The sequence below is a fragment of the Oryx dammah genome, unplaced genomic scaffold (genome assembly GCF_014754425.2).
Source record: "Oryx dammah isolate SB20612 unplaced genomic scaffold, SCBI_Odam_1.1 HiC_scaffold_2, whole genome shotgun sequence".
NCBI lineage: Eukaryota > Metazoa > Chordata > Mammalia > Artiodactyla > Bovidae > Oryx > Oryx dammah.
This window is the reverse complement of record NW_024070186.1, coordinates 183,139,740-183,160,613: the sequence shown is the minus strand read 5'-3', so window position 1 is coordinate 183,160,613 and position 20,874 is coordinate 183,139,740. Positions and strand designations below refer to the sequence as shown.

Genomic DNA, 20,874 nt, shown 5'->3' with positions numbered 1-20,874 from the left:
ACCTCATCATTTCTCATGATGTGCTCAGCATATCGATTAAACAGACAGGGTGACAGCAGACAGCCCTGTCTCACTCCTTTTTCAATCCTCAATCAGTCAGTTGTTCCATTCAGGGTTGTAACTTGCTTCTTGATCCACGTACAGGTTTCTCATGAAATGAATGAGAAAAGCGAGACCCATACTGTATGATTTCATCTGTATGGAACATTCTAGAACAGGCAAAGCTAATCTATACTGATAGAAAGTAGATCAGTGGTTGCTGGGGTCTGAGGGTGAGAATTGATTGTAGAAGGGTATGAACTTTGGGGAGTGATGGAAATAATCATATCTCGATTATGGTGGTAGTTACATGTGTGTGCTTGCTAAGTCGTTTCAGTTGTGTCCGACTCCCTACAACCCAGAGGTCTGCAGCCCGCCAGGCTCCTCTGTCCATGGGATTCTTCAGGCAAGAATACTGAAGTGGGTTGCCATGCCATCTTCCAGGGGATCTTCCCGACCCAGGGATCGAACCTGCATCTCCTGTATTGCAGGCAGATTCTTTACTACTGAGCAACGGGGGGAAGCCTGGTAATTACATAGGTACATACGTTTGTCAAAACTAATTGATCCATGTATTGGACTTAAACTGAGTGTGTTATATTGTATGGAAATAAAGTTTATTTTATCTTTTAAGATGGAATGAACCAGTATTGGTTATATGTTGGTAACTGTTTCTTTGTTGTTTGTTTCCTTTCAATATTTACTTATTTTTGGCTGCCTCAGATCTTAGTTGCAGCACATGGGATCTTTCATTGCAGAGCAAGGGCTCCTCTCTAGTTGTGGCACATGGGCTCAGTAGTTGTGATAAGCAGGCTTAGTTGCCCCATGATGTGGAATCTTAGTACCCTGACCAGCAATCTAACCCATGTCTTCTGAATTGGAAGGTGACTTCTTAACCACTGAACCACCAGGGAAGTCCCAGTTCAGTTCAGTCGCTCAATTGTGTCCGACTCTTTGTGACCCCATGAATTGCAGCACACCAGGCCTCTCTGTCCATCACCAACTCCCGGAGTTCACTCAAACTCATGTCCATTGAGTCGGTGATGCCGTCCAACCATCTCATCCTCTGTCATCCCCTTCTCCTCCCACCTTCAGTCTTTCCCAGCATCAGGGTCTTTTCCAGTGAGTCAGTTCTTCACATCAGGTGGCCAAAGTATTGGAATTTCAGCTTCAACATCAGTCCTTCCAATGAACACTCAGGACTGATTTCCTTTAGGATGGACTGGTTGGATCTCCTTGCTGTCCAAAGGACTCTCAAGAGTCTTCTCCAACACCACAGTTCAAAAGCATCAATTCTTTGACACTCGGCTTTCTTTGTAGTCCAACTCTCACATGCATACATGACTACTGGAAAAACTATAGCCTTGACTAGACAGACCTTTGTTGGCAAAGTATTGTCTCTGCTTTTTACTGTGCTGTCTAGGTTGGTCATAAGTTTCCTTCCAAGGAGTGTCTTTTAATTTCTTGGCTCCAGTCACCACCTGCAGGGATTTTGGAGCCGAAAAAAGTAAAGTCTGCCACTGTTTCCACTGTTTCCCCATCTATTTGCCATGAAGTGATAGGACTGGATGCCATGATCTTGGTTTTCTGAATGTTGAGCTTTAAGCCAACTTTTTCACTCTCCTCTTTCATTAAGAGGCTCTTAAGTTCTTCTTCACTTTCAGCCATAAGGGTGGTGTCATCTGCTTATCTGAGGTTATTGATATTTCTCCCAGCAATCTTGATTCCAGCTTGTGCTTCATCCAGCCCAGCGTTTCTCATGATATACTCTGCATATAAAGTAAATAAGCAGGGTGACAATATACAGCCTTGACGTACTCCTTTCCCGATTTGGAACCAGTCTGTTGTTCCATGTCCAGTTCTAACTGTTGCTTCCCAGTTGATGGTAACTGGGTAACTGGGTTTTTTGTTTGTTTTAAAATTTTTAAGACCTTTATTTTTTAAAGATTATTTATTTTTTATTTTTTGGCTGTACCACACAACATGTGGGATCCTAGTCCCCCGACCAGGGATCGAACCCGTGAGCCCTGCATTGGAAGCAGAGAGCCTTAACCACTGGACCACCAGGGAGGTCTGTTAAATTTTTATTTATTATATATTTTATTTTTGGCTGTGGTGAGACTTCGTTGCTGCCCGAAGGCTTTCCCTAGTTGCAGCGAGCTGGGGCTACTTCCTAGTTGCAGTGCACATGCTTCTCATTGCAGTGACTTCTCTTGTGAAGCACAGCCTCTCGGGTGCTCTGACTTATGCAGTCATGGTGCACAGGCTTAGTTGCCCTGCAGCATATGGAATCTGCCTGGACCAGGGATCAAACCATTGTCCCTTGCATTACAAGGCAGATTCTTAACCACTGGTCCACCAGAGAGTCCTGATTGATGATAATTATTGAACTTGGATGATGGGTACATACTCTAGGCTAAGTGAGCAGTGCTGTGCACCTTTTACAGGTGAGAAAGCATCACTGAGACATCCTGAAAACCATGGAGCAAAGGTTCTCTGGGCTGACTCCATTGTGCTCTACAGACCCTTTAGGCCAGGACAGACCAGAGGAGATCTTTTGGGCCTTGCTAATGAGTTTGGACTTTATTCTGAGTTCAGCACTTCAGTCCCTCTTTACTGTGTGTATCTTGCACCTTGGAAGGGCCTGTGGTCCTGTCTCCTTCCTGGCAGGTGTACCAGTCAGAACTCTTTCGGGTGTAAATGCCAGAAATCCAGCTCAAAAGCATTGACTTAATTGGGAAAGGGAACCTATTAAAGGTTAAGGGATTTGGGCACAGCTTGATCCAGTTACTCAAATGATGTCTAGAATGCTGCTGCTACTGCTAAGTCACTTCAGTCATGCCCGACTCTGTGCAACCCCATAGACGGCAGCCCAACAGGCTCCCCCGTCCCTGGGATTCTCCAGGCAAGAACACTGGAGTGGGTTGCCATTTCCTTCTCCAGTGCATGAAAGTGAAAAGTAAAAGTGAAGTTGCTCAGTTGTGTCTGACTCTTAGCGACCCACCAGGCTCCTCTGTCCATGGGATTTTCCAGGCAAGAGTACTGGAGTAGGGTGCCATTGCCTTCTCCGTCTAGAATATGTCTGCTCATATCTTGCATCTGTAGTCCTCTGTGTGAGCTCACTTTTCCTACGTGCCAGGTAATATTATTAAGCACTTGCTACACTTTGGATGAGGTGCAGAAGGCTTTCTGTTCTCATAACATCATGAGGTGGGTCAGATGTTTAAGATCCAGAAACTCAGGCTGCTGAAGGAGGTTAGGGAATCCGTCCAAGGTCACTCAGGAGGTGTGACATCCAGGAGTCAAATCCATAAAGCATTTGATTCTGGAGTGGCCTTTCTTGACCTTCACATGGCAACCTCCATGACACAGTCTCTGAACCAAAGGATGGGAATGAACCCCTTCCTCTTGAGTCTCAAGCCCAAGCTCTGGCCTCTGCTTAGTTCTTGGAGCTGTTATTTGTGCCTCTCCTTCCAGTGGGCTGAGAGCTCTTTGGGGCAGAAACTCTGACTCTTTCACCTCTATAACACCAAATTATGTCATTTGCCCCTGGAAGGCAGGCAGGGCGGGGGTGCTCCTAGGTGAAGACACACGCAGAGAGGTTGTGACCCTCCCAAGGCCACCCATTTGTGCGTGTAGGGGCCTGAGTAGACCCCAGGTCTTCTGGGTGCAGGTGGACACAAGGTTCCCCCTCCTCTTTGCCGCCCCGCCTCCACTTGTTTCCTGACTGGAGGTGGGGCAGAGGGATGGTAACACAGCCTTTGCTAGGGATGGGGGCTATACTAAGGCCCGCTTTGAAGGGACTGATGGGCCACTTTATGGATGCCAGGGAAAGGATGGCGAGTAGGCTGGGGGTGGGCTGGAGAAGGGAAGAAGGAACAGGTTATTTTTGCATTTTTGACTTTAAAAAAGTGCAGATTAGATTCTCAGCGACTGGCCAGCAGCGTCTGTTTTGGTTTGGAATTGGCAGCTGAGGCGCTGAGCGCCGTGGCGGGAAGGGAGGGGAGGCTGCGGGCTGTTGGGCGAGGCGGCGCCTTGGCGGAGGGAAGGGCTCTCCCCTTTAAGAGCTCCGCCCAAAGGGGCGCTGCCACCCCTGAGGAGGCGGGCGCCGCCGCTTCTCATTCATTGTCTTGACAAGAGCATCCTCCGCGGACGGTCTCAGGCTCCGCCGGCTCCTTCCTCCTCCTCCTCCTCGCCCTCCTCCGTCTGGGGGGGTCGCTCATCTCTCAGCCGCAGGTAAGGCTGGAGCCCGGCGACCCGGGCTCGGCATCGCTGCCCTGGGCCACCTGTGGGGCAGGCGAAAGCTTGGCAGAAGCCGGCCGTGGGGGTAGACAGACTGTCAGAGCCGCTGGCTCTGAGGTGGAGACGGGGCCGGTCCACGCCCCGCGTGGAGGGACTCGCCTGAGCGTGTGGATGCGCGTGGGAGGGTCCACCCGTGTGTCCCAGAGCTCCGTGAGGGGGCGAGGGTGAGGGACCATGCAGCCAAGATGGAGGTGGGGGACCCGGGGGTCAGGACACCCGCTGGCCTCTCCCCAGAACGGGAGTCTTTGGGGTGGCGGTGGGGGGCAGGGTGGGGTGAACCCAGTAGCTGCCCTGAGCTTGGAGACAGGAAGGGGTTGAGAGCAAAACAAGAAAAGGCCAAGTTCCCCTTTCCGTGGTTTCTGGGGCCTGGTACCTGCGGTGGGGGAGGAGGCAGGGTGGGGCGATGGCTTCCTGTCTCCCAGCCTCCAATTTGGGGCTCCCCTGTTCCCAGACCCAAGCTTCCCTCCTGGACTGGTCCCCTGCCCCCAGCCAGCTCCTCCTCTCACAGGCACCTCATCCGCTTTCTGGACAGGTGGACCCACAAGCCTCCTCCAGAGTCCCGGGGTGGGTGAGGGTGGCGGGAGCTCCAAGGGAGAAGGGCTAGGCACGAGAGAGGCGGTGGAGGAGAGGCCGTGGGGCCCCCATGCCAAGCTGGCAGGAGATGCTTTGGGGCCCCAGGATGGGGCCTGGAGCCTGGGGAGCCAGAGGCAGGTCCCTTGGCTCTGCTCGCTGTCCACCCAGCCATGGAGGAAAATCGTTCTCACTGCACCTCCGAGAAGTGAGCACCAGCCGCTTCCTTCCTGTGGATGGCTTCAGTGGGGTGGAGAAGGCACTTAAGGGCACCTGCTTAAGTGGGGGCGAGAAGCTGAGGTGTGAGGAGGAGGAGATGCTGGGACCCGAGCCATCTGCCTGCTTCTGGTGCCCAGAGACCCACTGGGGAAGCCCTCTGGCCATGGGGGACATGCCTCCCAGGCAAACCCACATGCCACTTCCCTCTGTGGGTCCAGCCTGGGCCTGGAGGTGGGGAGGGCCCCTGCATTTTAGGTGGCTCCTCATGTGGGTGTGAAGGTGTGAGGTCTGGACGCTGAGGCTGAGTGCACCCTCCATGCTGTTGCCCTGAGGCCCTGGAAGGTGGCCCGTCAGAGAGGATGGGCCCTGGGACTGTCAGCCAGTCCACGGTCAAGTTGGCACTAGGTGCTACCCCTCACCCCAGGCTCTGCTGTGGAGGCTGAGGGTACGGAAGCCAGGCCTGGGACGGGTTGAGACGGTAGGCCTTGCAGGTCAGCAAGGGATGAGGAGGGGTGGGCAAGGCATGTATAAGGGTAGCTGGATGTCAGTGACAGAGGAGAGCGACAGGGAAGTTAGCTGAGACCATGGCCGCCAGACTGAGGGGTGGGTGTCCTGGGAGAGATGGGGGCCACTGGAAGGTCAGGGTTGACCTGAGGGGAGAAAAGCCTTTCACCCCTCTCTCACCAGGATGAGCCGGCAGGTGGTCCGTTCCAGCAAGTTCCGCCACGTGTTTGGACAGCCGGCCAAGGCCGACCAGTGCTATGAGGATGTGCGCGTCTCACAGAACACCTGGGACAGTGGCTTCTGTGCTGTCAACCCCAAATTCGTGGCCCTGATCTGTGAGGCCAGCGGGGGAGGGGCCTTCCTGGTGCTGCCCCTGGGCAAGGTGAGCCCCTGGAGCCCTGGGGACAGGCCCTCCTCCTAAGGGGGCCTCAGGTCATCTAGTGGCCCCCTGGGGGTCTCGATGAGGTCTGCGGCTCAGGACAGTGGGCCGCAGTGTTGCCCTCTGCAAAACTGGGTTGAGCCGCATGAACCTTACACTTCCTCCAGTGCCTCCATGCAGTGCTCGGATGGAGCTGAAGCTCAGGGTTGAGAGTGACACGGGAAATGTCAAATAGCAAGTCCTGCAGACCCAGGGTTAGCCCTCCCAAGTCTCAGCCTGGAGCTTTCTCCTGCACAGAGAGGCCTGGGATGGGGTCTGGGTGGGCCCAGCAGTGCTCTTAGGGTTTGGAGGGACCTCTCTGAGCCCCTGAGAACCCAGCGAGCTCAGTGGCTCCCAGCTCACAGACAGGGATGAGGTAAGAGACCCTCTCCCCCCGCCAACCCTGGCCTCCCTCAAATCCTGCCCTCCCTGCTGTCTGCGGACCCCCCCACCCCAGCATACTCCTGTGCTCTTGGGGGGTGAGACAGGAAGGGGAGATGGGCCCTCGGTTGTTACCTTAAAAGGGCTGATGGAAACAGAGAGAAGAGGAAGTGGTTGTCAGAGTAAGAGCTGGGCCCGCGCTTCACACAGGAAACCGTGCTGTAGCAGCCGTCCCCGGAAGCAGCCATTTCAAACCCGTTATAACAGACTTCCCCATCCTTGTCCTTTCGGGGGGACCTGTCCCACAGCCCCATCATTCACACACGCTTCCCTGGGGAAGCCCAGCCCTGATACAACCACACCCTCAGCCTGAATCACGCCGGGGGCCTTGGCCTGTTGTGCTATGGAAGAATCTGGGGTGGGGGTGAGGGCGGGGGTACCAGGCCCCAGCTGAGATGGAGCTGGCAGGAACTTGGCCAGGGTCTGACAGAGGGGCAGGACCAAGCCCGCATGTCCATCCTGCGCTACCTGTGGCCAGCCCTCTGAGTAGCCCAGACAGCTCTGAGATGGGCAGAGCCCCAAACCCTCCCACCCTAGGCCCCTCTCTGCCTCCCAGGGACCCCACCACTTTCCCCTCTGTGCCTCTCTGAAGGGGCGTGGGGAGGTGGGATTGGGTTTGGCGGGCCAGAGCACCTCCCTCAGAGGCCCCGCTGTGTCCTCCAGACTGGCCGTGTAGACAAGAACGTGCCTATGGTCTGTGGCCACACGGCCCCGGTGCTGGACATTGCCTGGTGCCCGCACAATGATAACGTCATTGCCAGTGGCTCCGAGGACTGCTCTGTCATGGTGAGTGTGGGGGGGACCCAGAGGCCAGGAGGGGGCTCAGGCACTGGAGCTGATGTTGGGCGCCACCAAGACTCACTTGCTCGCCCCTTCTCTGCAGGTGTGGGAGATCCCCGACGGGGGCCTGATGCTGCCCCTGCGGGAGCCTGTCGTCACCCTGGAGGGCCACACCAAGCGCGTGGGCATTGTGGCCTGGCACCCCACGGCCCAGAACGTGCTGCTCAGTGCAGGTGCCAAGGGGGGGATGCAGGGAGGGCTGGTTGCCTGACAGTCATGGGGGAGGCTCCTGGCTTCTGACACTGGGGACATCGCCCAGGTTGCGACAATGTGATCCTGGTGTGGGACGTGGGCACGGGGGTCGCCGTGCTGACGCTGGGCTCCGACGTGCACCCGGACACCATCTACAGCGTGGACTGGAGCCGAGATGGTGCCCTCATCTGTACCTCCTGCCGAGACAAGCGAGTCCGCATCATTGAGCCCCGAAAAGGCACCATAGTAGCTGTGAGTTGCCTTGACCTTTGACCCTAGGAGCTTAACCCCCCACCCCCAATGAGGCTCCCTTAGATGTTGCCTTCTCCAGCTCCCAGCTGGGGCCTGGCCCTTAGAGGGTGTGTGCGGATGCCGGGACCGGTCCCCTCCCTTTCCTTCCAGGAGAAAGATCGTCCCCATGAGGGGACTCGGCCCGTGCGTGCCGTGTTTGTATCCGATGGAAAGATCCTGACCACGGGCTTCAGCCGCATGAGCGAGCGGCAGGTGGCACTGTGGGACACGGTGAGTGCTGGGCAGGGACCTGGTTTAGTCCCCCCTGCCCCGCCATGTGCCTGGCTGGGAGGGCAAGGCCTGTTTGCCCACCGTGAGATGGGGGTTTCCGCTGGTTGGCCTCTCAGCCCCGGGCCCCACTCCCCCAGTGGTGGAGGCCTGCCATGCCCCAGCTCATCGTTGTTCCCTGCCCATCTCTACAGAAGCACCTGGAGGAGCCATTGTCCCTGCAGGAACTGGACACAAGCAGTGGTGTCCTGCTGCCCTTCTTCGACCCTGACACCAACATCGTCTACCTCTGTGGCAAGGTGGCCCCGGGGGCAGGGGGTTGGGGGAGCAAGGTGGGCAGGGGGACTTAGAAAGGACCACAGCTGGAGCCATCCGCTGGTGTTGATCCTCCCATGACCTACCGCCTGCAGGGGGACAGCTCTATCCGGTACTTCGAGATCACCTCTGAGGCCCCGTTCCTGCACTATCTCTCCATGTTCAGTTCCAAGGAGTCCCAGCGTGGAATGGGCTACATGCCCAAACGTGGTCTGGAAGTGAACAAGTGTGAGATTGCCAGGTGACTGCCCCTGCCCCTGACCTGAGTGCGCTCCTTGGGCAGCACTGACCCCCCATGCTGACCTTTAGTCCCAGCCCCGCTGTGGGCACTGCTCACCTTCCTGTTTCCACAGATTCTACAAGCTGCACGAGCGGAAGTGTGAACCCATTGCCATGACGGTGCCTAGAAAGGTGATGCTCCCGGGTCCCTCCTCAGGCTCTCGGAGTGGTCGGGTGGTGGTGGGCCTGAGCACTCTCTTAACCAGTCCTGGCCTTGCCCCACAGTCGGACCTGTTCCAGGAAGACCTGTACCCGCCCACTGCAGGGCCTGATGCTGCTCTCACGGCTGAGGAGTGGCTGGGGGGTCGGGATGCTGGGCCCCTCCTCATCTCCCTCAAAGATGGCTACGTGCCCCCCAAGAGCCGGGAACTGAGGGTCAACCGGGGCCTGGACACTGGGCGCAAGAGGACGGCACCTGAGGCCAGTGGTGCTCCCAGCTCGGTGAGAGGCAGATGGGACCCCGGGAACCAGGGCAGGAAGGTGGGGTAGGGCAGGAGTGCTACTGATGTGGTCACTGACCCAGTGGAAAGAGGCTGGCGTTTGGGGGCAGCCACATACACGATATTGGGGATTCTTTGGGGGCTAGGAGTGGATAATCCTGAGGCCTCAGAAAACAGATTCCAGGCTTACAGGCCTGCAGTTCTCTGGATGAGAGGTAAAGGGGCCCAAGCCCCGGGGGCTCGTGGGAGGAGGCCTAGTGGCCCAGGAGGGCCTGGGGCTAATGCTGCTTGGGGTCCCCCAGGAAGCCATATCCCGGCTGGAGGAGGAGATGAGGAAGCTCCAGGCCACGGTGCAGGAGCTGCAGAAGCGCTTGGATAGGCTGGAGGAGACAGTCCAGGTCAAGTAGAGGACCATCAGCTGGGGCCGACGGCCTCGCCTCCCTTCCTTCCACTCCCACTCCTCAGGCCACAATGGCAGATAAGAAAATAATAATAAAATGGCTTTATTTTCTGGTACGTCGCAGACTCTGATGACTAGTCAAGGGGATGCTGGGTATGCTGAACTGACCTGCCTTGTGCTTCCCTCTCCATAGCCCTGATGAGCCTGACCCCTGGCAGGGGCTGGAGAGATGCCTCTAGATGACCCGAGACCAGTGGTCCCTGAGCTTTTTGGCACCAGGGACTGATTTCATGGAAGACAATTTTTCCACAGATGAGGGAGGTGGGGGTGGGCTGGGGGATGGTTCAAGCATGATTCAAGTGCATTCCATTTAGTGTGCACTTTATTTCTATTATTATTACATCAGCTCCATCCCAGATCATCAGGCATTAGATCCCGGGGCCTGGGAACCCTCACCCTCTGCAGATGGGAGCAGGCCTTTGCGGGGCAGGGGGGAGCCACCCTGTGCTGACACGGGTGGGGAGCCTGTGCCACACGGGTAGGTCTGAGCTGCTCAGGGCTCTAGCCTGGATGGAGCCTCAGTCATTCTCATGCTCACTCCCCATCTGCCTCTGCTAGTCAACCACATCAGCTGTCCTGACCCTGCTGTCTGGGGGGGAAACAAGCAACCAGCGCTTACATGACAGCTGTCAAGCTGTAGGCCCAAGGGATCAAAATAAGGGGTTCTTTGTAGGGAGGAAGCTTAGAACCAAAATAGTGGGCCCGACCTTAGTTTACAAGCGAGGAAACTGAGGGGCAGAGCAGGAGAGGGCAGATCCTGAGTCACGACATAGTCTTCCCGTCCAGTTCAGAGCCTTCCCTGCCCTGCGCAGCTGCCGCTTGAGCCTTGTCGGTGGCTTCTGCCTGGGCCTGGCCTCTATAAGAGGGACCTGTACTGGCAAGGAGTGGGGAGGGGGTTGGGGGAAGGGGGTTTGGAAGTAGGTTTTTGATGGCCAACTTCACAGGTGATTGCCTGAGCTGGGACACAGGGCTACTGAGGATGGGTGTCCTGGCCATAGCAGGGCTTCGTTCATCCGTGCAGGAACCAGCAAGGAGGAAATGTCCCATGTGAACCCCTACTCCCCTTGGCCTTGCCATACAAATGTCCCTGTCTGCCCACTTGAGCCTCAATCTCTATGTAAGCCATGTGACCCTGGGCAAGTCCCTTTTCTCCAGGCCTCCGTTGCTCATCTATACAAAGGGGAGGGATTCTCCCACAGCTCTGTGAACGCGGGGGGTGGGGGGTGGTGGGGTGGAGTGTGGTGGATCCAATCAGGGGTGTGGCATAGAGAGAAGCAGACCATCTGGAGCTGGAGCCTGAGCCTAGCCCCCCCACCCCCACCCCACCAACACACACACAATTCGATGTTGGGCCCTCCCAGTGAAGCAGACTTTCGAGTAGTTGCTAGTTCTCGTGGTCCAGGGAAACTGAAAAAAAAAAGTTCAGGAAAGGATCCCTGGAACTCAGAAAGGTTAGCCCCTACTCACCATGACTCCTAGCTCCCTCTGAGGAGCTAGAGAAACAAGAGAGAGAGGTGGTGGGGTGTGTGTGTGCGCGTGACAGTAATTTAGGGGCCAAGAAACTGGCCTTGAAAACAGAGGAACAGGGTGGGTGGGATGGTTGAAACCCACAATTTCTCTCCCCCAAAGAGCCCTGGCCCCAGTTAGACACTTGCTATTCCTCTTGGGTCTTGGAGACCTTGTCTGTGTAAGGCCTAGGCAACCCTGTCACCCGTGTTGACACCAGGCCATCACCTGCCCCAACTCTGTGGCTCTGGTGACCTTATTTTCCTGCTGTAACCCTATCCCTGTGCCCAGCCCACCTCTCTATTCCAGAAAAATCTTACCCCGGGGAAAGCTGTGGCCACATCAAGCCCAGGACCAAAGGGTCACTGGACCTTCTCCAGGGGCCAGAAAACACCAGAATTCCAGGTGCTGGGAAGCCCCGGCTGGAGGACCAGGTTCCTGAGGCTGTGGAGGACTTGTAGGGGGTGTGTGGAATCCTCTATTATGCTTTGACATTGGGGTGATATACTGGGAAGAAGAGGTTTGCAAGTTGCCCAGGATCCTGAAACCTTGAGCACTTTCTCATCTGTGTACTTTGAAAGAGGACTGAACAGAACACCCAGAAATGGTCAAAGAATGGGGGGTTGGGTGAGTATTGGAAGTACCCAAGGAGTCCACGAAGACCCACCCCGGAAGGGACTTTAAAGACAGACGTTTCACTTTATAAGTGGGGACACAGAGGCCTATGTGTGGAGAGGGACTTGCCCAAAGTAAAACAATGGAGAGTGGAGGGCAGGGAGAAGACAGGCCCTAGACCCAGCATCTGCACACCTCCCATACACACAACACACTGACACAGAAGCTGGCCCTGATTCATAATTTAATGCGTGTGCAGGTCCGGGTCCCTTATTTCTGCTGCTCACGGGCCCACTGCTCTGGGGTCAGGGTTTTCTGCTCAAAAGCGTGAATGTGCAGGAGCTCTTCTGCTAGGCAAGTGTTCACAAGCCTGGGAGAGAGATGGGGTTAGAAATGGGGCAGGCTGGCGCCTGGGTCGCAGTCCCTGAAGCTAGGGTCTGCCGGGAGACTGGAGAGGTCCCCCAGGTTGTAGTCCCCGGGACCTGGGAACAAGAGAGGTAGAGGGCTTAAGTCTCAATATTTGATGCTGGGGCCAGGAAGGCGGGATCTCTGGGGTGGTGGTCTGTGGTGGGGCCGCATGGATGGGAGTGAGAGTTAAGGTTTCAGGAAGCGGCCCGGGATGTGGTCCCAGAGCTGGGGCCGCGCTGAAGAAGGTGTTCCCGGAATCTCACCGGTGTCTCTGAAGCAGCGGTTTCCCCTCGAACTTGGCCGACACCACGAGGACTCGGAAGCTGGACGCGCAACGGTTGGGAGTCGTGTCCTCCACTTCCTACGGGGCAGAATGGCGTGGATGGTGCCAAGTCCGCCCCCCAGAAGCCCTGTTCCCCTCGTTGGACGAGCCCAGGCCGCTCAACTCACCACGTGCTCCGCTTCCAGGTCCCGCTGCAGCTTCTCCCGGAGGTACTCGGCACTGAGTTCCATTGTGGCAGCCCAGCGAGGGCGGCAGCCCACCGGGGATGGAACCCCAGCTCTGACCCACACTGCTTCCGCCCTTACTGGCACCACTTCCGCTGAGGCATCTACTTCCGCCCTTACTAAGACGTCCATAAACTCAGCACTTCCGCCCTATCCCAAGCCCAGTTTTCCAACTGCCTTCGGTTTCCGCTCCTGTCAGAGTCTGCATGAGGCTCCAGCGGACTCTAATCGGTACCCGCCGCCTGAACAGCAACCCGGTTTCTGTGCGCTGGTTTGGACACCCTAGCTCCATCTAGGAGAGGGTGCACGAGTTTGCATTGCTGTGACTTCTAGGGTACCTCGGGATAGCTCCCAGGCGCTTTCTCTGAGACAAGCATCTTGCGGCCCTGGCAGCCCAGCCCTCCTCGGGTCACAAGCCACAACAAGCGACCCCCAAATTGGCGATGGGCCCCGGATGCTTCTTCGGCGTCTACCTGCTCTACTGTCTGAACCCTCGGCACCGGGGCCGCGTCTACGTGGGGTTCACCGTCAACCCTGCTCGTCGGGTGCAGCAGCACAACGGGGGCCGCAAAAAAGGCGGAGCCTGGCGGACCAGTGGGCGCGGGCCGTGGTAAGAAAAGGCGGGTCACTGTGAGGAGGAGGAGGACTTCAAGGAGAAGGCGGGGGCCCGCGAGGGAGAGGCCGGCTGAGACAGGTGGAGCCGGGCCTGTGGCAGTGGGCGGGGCCCGTGAGGGGGCAGGGCCGGGGGCGGGAGGAACGGGGGCGGGCCTATCCCCGCAGAGGAGGAGCCCTGTTTGGGCTTGGGTCTCAGAAGATGGGGTTGGGTGGGAAGGGGACTGATCTAGGTTTGGTCAGTGACAGGGAGTTTGGTGAACAAGACTGGGTTGGAATAGAGAGCCTGGAAGGGAGAGGAACTGAGGAGGGCTGTTAAGCACCTGTGACTAGAGGTGGGGCCTGAGGTTAGCAGGTGCGAGGGGCTGGCTATATCTCCACGAAGGGGGCAGGGCCTCGTGGGCTAGGGGTGAAGCCGATGTGACTCCACTCTCCGGTAGGCCAGGGGATTCGGTTTGACACGGAGTGGGGCGTGGGGCTCATGGACCGCGTGCCCTCCTCTTCCCTAGGGAGATGGTGCTCATCGTACACGGCTTCCCCTCTGCAGTGGCCGCCCTTAGGGTAAAAAGGAGTTGGGGGCAGCGGGAGGACCAGGGCTGGGGCTCAGGGGCCTCCCCGGGCAGCCCCCTTTCCCAGGCGACACCCTGCCCCCCGCGGACCCCTTCCTCAGCTGGTCCTAAAGCTCTGTACCCCCTCGCCTGCAGTTCGAGTGGGCCTGGCAACACCCACAGGCCTCGCGCCGCTTGACGCACGTGGGTCGGCGCCTGCGCGGAGAGGCCACCTTCGCCTTCCACCTGCGCGTCCTGGCGCACATGCTGCGCGCGCCGCCCTGGGCGCGCCTTCCGCTCACCCTGCGCTGGCTGCGCGCTGACTTCAGCCAGGACCTCTGCCCACCGCCGCCACCTCACATGCCACTGGCCTTCGGGCCTCCGCCGCCCCGGGCCCCAGCCCCGAGGAGTCAAGCAGTTTCTTCCGACGACATGGGATGCAAGCCGCAAGACGTAGACGTCCGCTGCACCCTTTGCGCACGCGCGCTCCAGGTAAGATGGGTCAGGGCAGTTTACAGTTCAGAGGACTTAGGATCAAGGGACAGGGCCGTCCACTGACACCTTTTGGGCACTCTACCCTCATCTCTATCCTTTTTTTTTTTTTTTTTTTGTCTGCCCTCGGTCTTCTTTTCTGTCCATGGGCTTTCTCTAGTTGCTCAGAGCGGGGGCTAATCTCTACTTGCCGCCTGGGCTTCTCATTGCCATGGCTTCTCTTGTGGAGCACAAGTTCGGGCTCCCCAGGCGTGTGGGATTTTCCAGACGAGCGATCGAACCTGTGTCCCCTGCCCTAGCAGGCGGGTTCTTAACTACTGGACCACCAGGGAGGTCCTGCTCCGATTTCTACAATGGGAATAGTGCTTGCGGCTATTCCTCAAGGCCAGGTGCCCTTCCCCTTGGACTGGAAGATTCTTCCCTAGACCCTCCATGTTAAGAAAATGCCATCTCTCCTCCGGTCAACTCTTCCTTGGCTCTCCATCTAAAATTGCCTCTCTTTCTTGTACATCTCCCTGGCTTCCTTTAATGCCTGTTATTGTCTGACATATTGTATATTTTATTTACCTTATTATCAGTCTTTCCCACCCCCACCGCCATATTAAACTCCACAGGGGCATTTAGTTCCTTTTCACTACTGTAGAACAGGGTCTGGTGCAGAGCAAGTGGCCAATAAATATTTAATAAATTAACTGAGATGATGCGTCTGGCTTCTACTGAGCTCTCAGTAAGTGTAAGTTGAGTTCTTGCCATTCAAGGATTAAATGACCTGTCTGAGATCTCTCAACCTGTAAGGAACTCTAGGTCTGGCTGCCCTAGCCATGCTGTTACATAATCACTGCTAGCACTCGGAGAAAACTGGCCAGCTTAGTCCCTGTGGACCAGTATTTTAACCTCTCAGTGTCTCAGTTTCCTTATCTATGTGCTGTGTTTAGTTGCTCAGCGTGTCCGACTCTTTGCGACCCTGTGGACTGTAGCCCGCCAGGCTCCTCCGTCCATGGGGATTCTCCAGGCGAGACTACTGGAGTGGGCTGCCATGCCCTCCTCCAGGGGATCCTCCCAACCCAGGGATCAAACCCACATTGCAGGTGGATTCTTTTCCATAAATGCAAATAATAGTAGCACCTGCCTCATAAGGTTTTTTATGTCAAGCCCTTGCAACAGTGTGTGGTCCATTGTTAGCTACATGATTACTCCCTGTTCTCTCTCTTACCTGCCTGCCACCTCCTGCAGGATGAAGACAGCCCCCTATGTTGCCCGCACCCTGGCTGCTCCCTAAGGGCCCATGTGATCTGCCTGGCAGAGGAGTTCCTGCAGGAGGAACCAGGGCAGCTTCTGCCTCTAGAGGGCGCATGCCCTGGGTGAGTCCCACATCCCTGCTCCAGGCTGGTTTAACTCGAGGGAGGTGGGAAGGGGGTGCCCATTGCCCAAGTCCAGGCCTAGGGTAGCCAAGGCCTTCTCTTGGTACCCAGGTCCTGGGCTGGAGGAGGCTTGTGATCCTGACTCTGTTTCCTATCAACCATACCCCCTGGTAGCTGTAAGAACTCACTGCTGTGGGGAGACCTGATCTGGCTGTGCCGGATGGGCACTGAGGAGGATGAGGAGGACTCAGAATTAGAAGAGGTGAGAGGTGGCTTGGACCCCAGCCTTTCTACCCCACCCTGTCTCCTGGGCTGCCTTTCACCAACCCTCTTGTCTCTACAGGAGCACTGGACTGACATGCTCAAGACCTGATTCCCAGCATCCTCAACCTCTACCTACTCCTTTCCGTTGCCACCCTCTGTGGCTCTGGCCAGTTTTTACTTGAATACAATAAAAAGTCTGAGTTCAGGGTACCTGCTGGTGTTTGCCAGGGTTGGGGAGCATGGGTAGGAGGCAGAGACCCTGCTGGTAACTGGGGCCTGAAGAGGATAAGGGAGCGGGGAGGGGCTGCTGGCCACAGCATGGACCAGCCTCTGAAGTCACACTGTCCTTTGAGGGCTTAGGAGGCTCACTCAGAGCCCACTCAGCTCCAGTGCCCAGCTTGACTCTGGTGGTACTGGTGGTTTAGTCGCTAAGTTGTATCTGACTCTTGCAACCCCATGGACTGTAGACCGCCAGGCTCCTCTGTCCATCACTTTTCCCAGGCAAGAATACTGGAGTGGATTGCCATTTCCTTCTCCAGGGGATCTTCTTGACCCAGGGATTGAACCTGGTTCTCCTGCATTGCAGGTGGGTTCTTTACTGTCTGAGCCAGCAGGGAAGACTCGACTTTAATCAAAAGAGTAAGAACAAAGGCCGAGGAGGAGAGAAGTGTGCTCTCCCCCAACGGGGTCCTGTGACTCTCGAAGCCCCAACTCCTTGTCTCTGTCTGCAGAGCCTCGTTCAAACCCAGAGAAAGAAAAGCACCTTCTGGGGACTGTTGTTTTACCAACCATAAATGAGGCTCCACGCTGTCCTTGGAGCTCCCTCCATGGGAGTCGTGGAGCAGGGGCACACTCCCAGCGTTATTTGACGCAAGTGTTCTGGCTCTTTCCTATCCTATGCTGCCTCAAAAAGAGCTTTCCTTTTGTGGCTCCACCCCAAACCCCGTCACCCTGCCCACATACATCCTCCTGGACTCTGGACTCGCCCTGTGGTCAGAGCCAGAAGTTCCTGGAATGTTCAGGCTGCTGGGGGCCTGCGGGCTCCCTTCCACCTGAATCCTTGGCATCTTCAAACCTGGCCTGGAGCCGGCAGAACGGTGAGTGCCCCCCCGCCCGTTTCCCCTCCTCTCCCCTGCCCTTTCCAGACCAGGCACGTTAGAAAAAGCTGTCTCTTGGCCCTCTCGACAGAGGTGGAGTCTAGAGGGCAGGTCAGGAGCCAGGATTCCAGCTCAAAACACCAAAAAAAAAAACGCCCGAAAAACTATTGCACCCTTGCGTCTAGTTTCAGCCTTCTGTTTTCTACACACTAAACCCCCATCTTGGGTTTTCAGGCCAGGCTAAGCTGGGTTCCAGCTGAGGAGGGAACTTCACCTTCTCCTTCCTGGAGGACAGCCAAGTCCCAGTGCTGGCGCCAGGCCCCTCCCACTTGAGAACTACAAAGCTTGCAGCTCAGAGAGCAGTCCTGCACTCGCCACACCGCACCTGTTCTAAGCCCCACGCAGACACAGGCAGGGTCACAAGGCCAAGATCCAGAGAGAGCAGGTGAGAGCGAGGTTGGGGGGCAGCAGGGCTGGATCCCGCTCACCTCTCGCTGCTGCTGGCTCTGGCTCCGATCCTGTCACTTGATCTCTCTGCTCCCACTTCTCACATCCCGCCCTTTCCCCTGCTGCTGCTGCTTTCTGCTGCTAAGTCGCTTCAGTCGTGTCTGACTCTGTGCGACCCCATAGACGGCAGCCCACCAGGCTCCCCCGTCCCTGGGATTTCCAGGCAAGAACACTGGAGTGGGTGCCCTTTCCCCTAGGAGTGCTCAACTCAGTCTCCAGCCTGGCTTGACTCCCTCTTTTCCTCACCTTTCCTTTTCTCTTCTGAGTCATCAGTTTTGCTCATTCACATGCAAAACTCTGACCCCGCCTAAACAGTTGCTCAATTGGCTGTGTTTTTCTCCAACTGGGAGGGGCTGGTTGAGCAAGCTAGATCTCAGGCCCAACTGGCCTTTGGGAGTTTTGGGCCCAGGGGAGCTCAAGGGGGAAACGAGAGGGAGGAGCCCATCAGAATTAGGGTTATAGCAGAAGGAGAAGACAAAGCAAGCTGGGGGCTGGCCGGAAGTTCAGACCGGCAGGCCCTAGAGGTTTTCTCAAGTGCACATTGAAATCCCCTGGAGAGCTTCCGAAAAACTGCTATCAGGGTCCCATCTCCAGAGAGTGATTTAATTGATTTAAAAGCTCTGCAGGCAAATGAAAATACAGCCTGAGTTGTGACCCACTGCAGGAACACAAGATCTGGCTTTGAATCCCCGCCCCATCACACTGTGAGCTCGGGCAAGTGGCTCAGGCTCCCTCAGCCTTGGGTTCTTTACTTCAAAGCAAGAATTCAACAGCTGGCACCATTGACATATTGTTCAAGGAAGGAGGCCACCTCCCAGCGCCCCTGAGGAGACAGCATGGAACTGATCCAGGATACCTCCCGCCCTCCAGCAAAGTATGTGAAGGGCATCCCTCTCATCAAGTACTTTGCAGAGGCCCTGGGGCCACTGCAGAGCTTTGAAGCCTGGCCTGATGACTTGCTCATCAGCACTTACCCCAAGTCTGGTAAGTGATGGGGATACCCAGGCCTCCGTTGGGCTGCAGTCCCCACCTTGGGCTGGGAGGGGCATGGCCTCAGCCCTGCTCATCCCCCGTCTGTTCCCACCCACCAGGCACCACCTGGGTGAGCGAGATCCTGGACCTGATCTACCAGGAGGGTGACCTGGATAAGTGTCAGAGAGCCCCTGTCTTCATGCGGGTGCCCTTCCTTGAGTTCAAGGCCCCTGGGGTTCCCACAGGTGTGTGGTGGGGTGTTGGGGGCAAGCAGAGAGGAGGGAGGTTTGACTGGGGCTCCAGCTCATGGATCTTGCCCTACCTACGGCTTAGGTTTTGAGGTTCTGAAAGATACACCGGCCCCACGGCTTCTCAAGACACACTTGCCCCTGGCGCTACTTCCGAAGACCCTGCTGGATCAGAAAGTCAAGGTGAATGGCAGAGGGAGCCAGAGAAGGAGGCTGCTAGGGCCATCCTAGCTTTGGCCCTGCCTTCTGGGAAGGTCTCACTTCCTCCAGCCTGGTCTCATCTTAAGAAGGACGGGGTGAGGGGTGTCTGCCTGATGCTCTAGTGGGGTCAAGTATCTGGTGAAAACAAGACTCGTCTGTGCAGAGTCTGGGTGCTCACAGGCCTGTGGAGGAGGGGCTGGCATGCCTTGTTCCAAATCCAGACCGAGTGGCGTTGAGGGGATTAGATTAGTATAAAATAACAGTTTCAGGAACCAGTCCAGAGTTCAGCATCAGAGCAGGGTTCAGGTCCCAGCGGGATCTTGCCTGCACCCCAGGACTGCAGGTGAGTCAGCCTTTACCTGCTTCTCCTTTGGCCAAACTGAGAGAAGCTCCCTGGCAAGGAGGCCATAAGGGTGGGGCACCTAGTGCCTGGTGTGCCACGTGGTGATGATGCTGGGGCTGGGGGTTGCCTGCCCCTCCAGATGATCTACGTCGCCCGCAACGCCAAGGATGTGGCTGTCTCCTATTACCACTTCTATCGCATGGCCAAGGTGCACCCTGACCCTGGCCCCTGGGACAGCTTCCTGGAGAAGTTCATGGCTGGGGAAGGTGAGGCTGACTCTGGAGAAGGGAGGGGGCGGGCTGGAGCCAAGGGGCACCAGCTACAATTTATGCCAACCTCTGTGTCCGGCCATCTGCCTTCTCCCCAGTGTGCTACGGGTCCTGGTACCAGCACGTGCGGGAGTGGTGGGAGCTGAGTCACACCCACCCTGTTCTCTACCTCTTCTACGAGGACATAAAGGAGGTGAGATCACCAGCTTCCAGTTCCCTCCATGCCCAACTTAGGAAGGCAGGCACCTCACAGGGCCCTGCTGAGGCCCACTCAGCACCCTCCCCTATGGCAGCCCACAGACCAGCCCTCCTGGATCCCCTGCCCAGGACTGAAGAGGAGGAGTGTCCCCTCTGCGGCAGCGCCCTGTGCAGCCCTTTATCTCCTAATGCCCGGGTCAGCAACATGTGCAGACATTCATCTGCTCTGTACTGCCAGTGCTTCTTCTGGGACCACCGTTATGAAAGGGGGTTGTCCCTCCTCTCAGCCAAAAGGAGCCAGACCTCTGTGATAAAGAATCACAGGGAAGAAGGCAGTCACACCTGCCCCTGGGAAAGAGGACCAGAGTCAAGGAACAGGGCCTGAGGTCTCTAGGCAGAAGTAGCCAGATATACCCCCAGGGTTAGAAAGGCGCCGGCCTCCCTTTTCTGCTCAGCAAGTAATCCAAACCTCCACTGAAGAGCCTCTCCACTGCTCCAGGACCCCAAAAGGGAGATTCAGAAGATCCTGGAGTTTGTGGGGCGCTCCCTGCCAGAGGAGACTGTGGATCGCATCGTCCAGCAGACGTCTTTCAAAGAGATGAAGAAGAACCCCATGACCAACTACAGCACTATACCCACTGAAATCATGGACCACAGCATCTCTGCCTTCATGAGGAAAGGTGAGAGCCCCCCCAGGGGCAGGCATGGGCACTTGGGGAGGGGGGAGCCTCAAATGGAGCTGCCCTTTGGCCGTTTGGGGCCACCTCTGCGCCCGGGACCTCCTTCCTGCCATCTCCCCCCAGGCATCACTGGCGATTGGAAATCCACCTTCACTGTGGCCCAGAATGAGCTCTTTGAAGCCCACTATGCTGAGAAGATGGCGGGCTGCAAGCTCCGCTTCCGCTGGGAGCTGTGAGTGGTCCTCTGGAGGCATGTGAAACAAGCCCAACCATGGCTTCAGGAAAAAAATCAGATGCATCTGGAGGCGTGTGAAACAAGCCCAGTCATGGCTTCAGAAATAAAATCTGATGTGTGTTAAACAGAGAGCCTCTGTTGGGAGCAAAGAACAAACCTGAGCTAAAAGGGTAGATGCCCACTGGGACCCAATGAGGCCATCTCCCCTGGTGGCCTCTAGCTCGCCCTAATGGGGAGGGAGAGAAGGGTCTGGAAAAGCAAAACCCAGGAGAC

At 56.7% G+C, this 20,874-nt stretch overlaps 4 protein-coding genes across 14 annotated transcripts; 3 read left to right on the top strand and 1 right to left on the bottom strand.

Moving 5' to 3' along the window:
- The first annotated feature begins 4,120 nt into the window (after window positions 1-4,120).
- On the top strand, window positions 4,121-9,594 carry CORO1A (coronin 1A). 4 transcript variants are annotated; one of them, XM_040259015.1, is made up of 12 exons: window positions 4,164-4,275; window positions 4,850-4,905; window positions 5,818-6,016; window positions 7,157-7,279; window positions 7,377-7,506; window positions 7,593-7,777; window positions 7,928-8,047; window positions 8,239-8,343; window positions 8,455-8,600; window positions 8,713-8,770; window positions 8,864-9,079; window positions 9,381-9,594. In XM_040259015.1, the coding sequence occupies exons 3-12, from the start codon at window positions 5,819-5,821 to the stop codon at window positions 9,483-9,485; spliced, it is 1,386 nt and encodes a 461-aa protein (XP_040114949.1). In that variant the 5' UTR covers window positions 4,164-4,275; window positions 4,850-4,905; window position 5,818; the 3' UTR covers window positions 9,486-9,594. The 4 variants fall into 4 exon arrangements, with proteins under 4 accessions (XP_040114929.1, XP_040114949.1, XP_040114938.1 ...); XM_040259004.1 differs by having other exon boundaries at window positions 4,169-4,275; window positions 4,874-4,905; XM_040258995.1 differs by lacking the exon at window positions 4,850-4,905 and having other exon boundaries at window positions 4,121-4,275.
- Window positions 9,595-11,886: 2,292 nt separating this feature from the next.
- BOLA2B (bolA family member 2B) lies at window positions 11,887-13,201 on the bottom strand. 2 transcript variants are annotated; one of them, XM_040259749.1, is made up of 3 exons: window positions 12,518-13,201; window positions 12,331-12,428; window positions 11,887-12,029 (listed from the first exon to the last, which is right to left on the bottom strand). In XM_040259749.1, the coding sequence occupies exons 1-3, from the start codon at window positions 12,704-12,706 to the stop codon at window positions 11,930-11,932; spliced, it is 387 nt and encodes a 128-aa protein (XP_040115683.1). In that variant the 5' UTR covers window positions 12,707-13,201; the 3' UTR covers window positions 11,887-11,929. The 2 variants fall into 2 exon arrangements, with proteins under 2 accessions (XP_040115683.1, XP_040115677.1); XM_040259743.1 differs by having other exon boundaries at window positions 11,887-12,141; window positions 12,518-13,199.
- SLX1A (SLX1 homolog A, structure-specific endonuclease subunit) lies at window positions 12,646-16,061 on the top strand. 2 transcript variants are annotated; one of them, XM_040259490.1, is made up of 7 exons: window positions 12,707-12,805; window positions 12,908-13,184; window positions 13,696-13,747; window positions 13,891-14,226; window positions 15,460-15,587; window positions 15,762-15,849; window positions 15,931-16,061. In XM_040259490.1, the coding sequence occupies exons 2-7, from the start codon at window positions 13,018-13,020 to the stop codon at window positions 15,958-15,960; spliced, it is 801 nt and encodes a 266-aa protein (XP_040115424.1). In that variant the 5' UTR covers window positions 12,707-12,805; window positions 12,908-13,017; the 3' UTR covers window positions 15,961-16,061. The 2 variants fall into 2 exon arrangements, with proteins under 2 accessions (XP_040115421.1, XP_040115424.1); XM_040259487.1 differs by having other exon boundaries at window positions 12,646-13,184.
- Window positions 16,062-16,354: 293 nt separating this feature from the next.
- Window positions 16,355-20,728, top strand: LOC120877077 (sulfotransferase 1A1). Of its 6 annotated transcripts, none has more exons than XM_040259393.1 (9): window positions 16,355-16,948; window positions 17,183-17,393; window positions 18,255-18,439; window positions 18,547-18,672; window positions 18,761-18,858; window positions 19,359-19,485; window positions 19,587-19,681; window positions 20,186-20,366; window positions 20,490-20,728. In XM_040259393.1, exons 3-9 carry the CDS (start codon window positions 18,292-18,294, stop codon window positions 20,600-20,602), a joined length of 888 nt encoding a protein of 295 aa, XP_040115327.1. In that variant the 5' UTR covers window positions 16,355-16,948; window positions 17,183-17,393; window positions 18,255-18,291; the 3' UTR covers window positions 20,603-20,728. The 6 variants fall into 6 exon arrangements, with proteins under 6 accessions (XP_040115327.1, XP_040115361.1, XP_040115336.1 ...); XM_040259427.1 differs by having other exon boundaries at window positions 16,469-16,948; window positions 18,259-18,439; XM_040259402.1 differs by having other exon boundaries at window positions 16,469-16,948; window positions 18,219-18,439.
- Window positions 20,729-20,874: the final 146 nt, after the last annotated feature.

What these genes read in the sequence shown, in the direction of transcription:
- CORO1A (XM_040258995.1), top strand. Translation starts at nt 5,819, where the DNA reads ATGAGCCGGCAGGTGGTCCGTTCCAGCAAGTTCCGCCACGTGTTTGGA. An exon ending in TGGTGCTGCCCCTGGGCAAG is followed by an intron (nt 6,017 to 7,156) that starts GTGAGCCCCTGG and finishes TGTGTCCTCCAG; the next exon opens with ACTGGCCGTGTAGACAAGAA. An exon ending in TCGTCTACCTCTGTGGCAAG is followed by an intron (nt 8,344 to 8,454) that starts GTGGCCCCGGGG and finishes TACCGCCTGCAG; the next exon opens with GGGGACAGCTCTATCCGGTA.
- BOLA2B (XM_040259749.1), bottom strand. Translation starts at nt 12,706, where the DNA reads ATGGACGTCTTAGTAAGGGCGGAAGTAGATGCCTCAGCGGAAGTGGTG. An exon ending in ACCTGGAAGCGGAGCACGTG is followed by an intron (nt 12,429 to 12,517) that starts GTGAGTTGAGCG and finishes TCTGCCCCGTAG; the next exon opens with GAAGTGGAGGACACGACTCC. An exon ending in CCGCTGCTTCAGAGACACCG is followed by an intron (nt 12,030 to 12,330) that starts GTGAGATTCCGG and finishes TCTCTCTCCCAG; the next exon opens with GCTTGTGAACACTTGCCTAG.
- SLX1A (XM_040259487.1), top strand. Translation starts at nt 13,018, where the DNA reads ATGGGCCCCGGATGCTTCTTCGGCGTCTACCTGCTCTACTGTCTGAAC. An exon ending in CTGCAGTGGCCGCCCTTAGG is followed by an intron (nt 13,748 to 13,890) that starts GTAAAAAGGAGT and finishes CCTCGCCTGCAG; the next exon opens with TTCGAGTGGGCCTGGCAACA. An exon ending in TTTGCGCACGCGCGCTCCAG is followed by an intron (nt 14,227 to 15,459) that starts GTAAGATGGGTC and finishes CACCTCCTGCAG; the next exon opens with GATGAAGACAGCCCCCTATG.
- LOC120877077 (XM_040259393.1), top strand. Translation starts at nt 18,292, where the DNA reads ATGGAACTGATCCAGGATACCTCCCGCCCTCCAGCAAAGTATGTGAAG. An exon ending in CAGCACTTACCCCAAGTCTG is followed by an intron (nt 18,440 to 18,546) that starts GTAAGTGATGGG and finishes CCCACCCACCAG; the next exon opens with GCACCACCTGGGTGAGCGAG. An exon ending in GAAGTTCATGGCTGGGGAAG is followed by an intron (nt 19,486 to 19,586) that starts GTGAGGCTGACT and finishes CCTTCTCCCCAG; the next exon opens with TGTGCTACGGGTCCTGGTAC.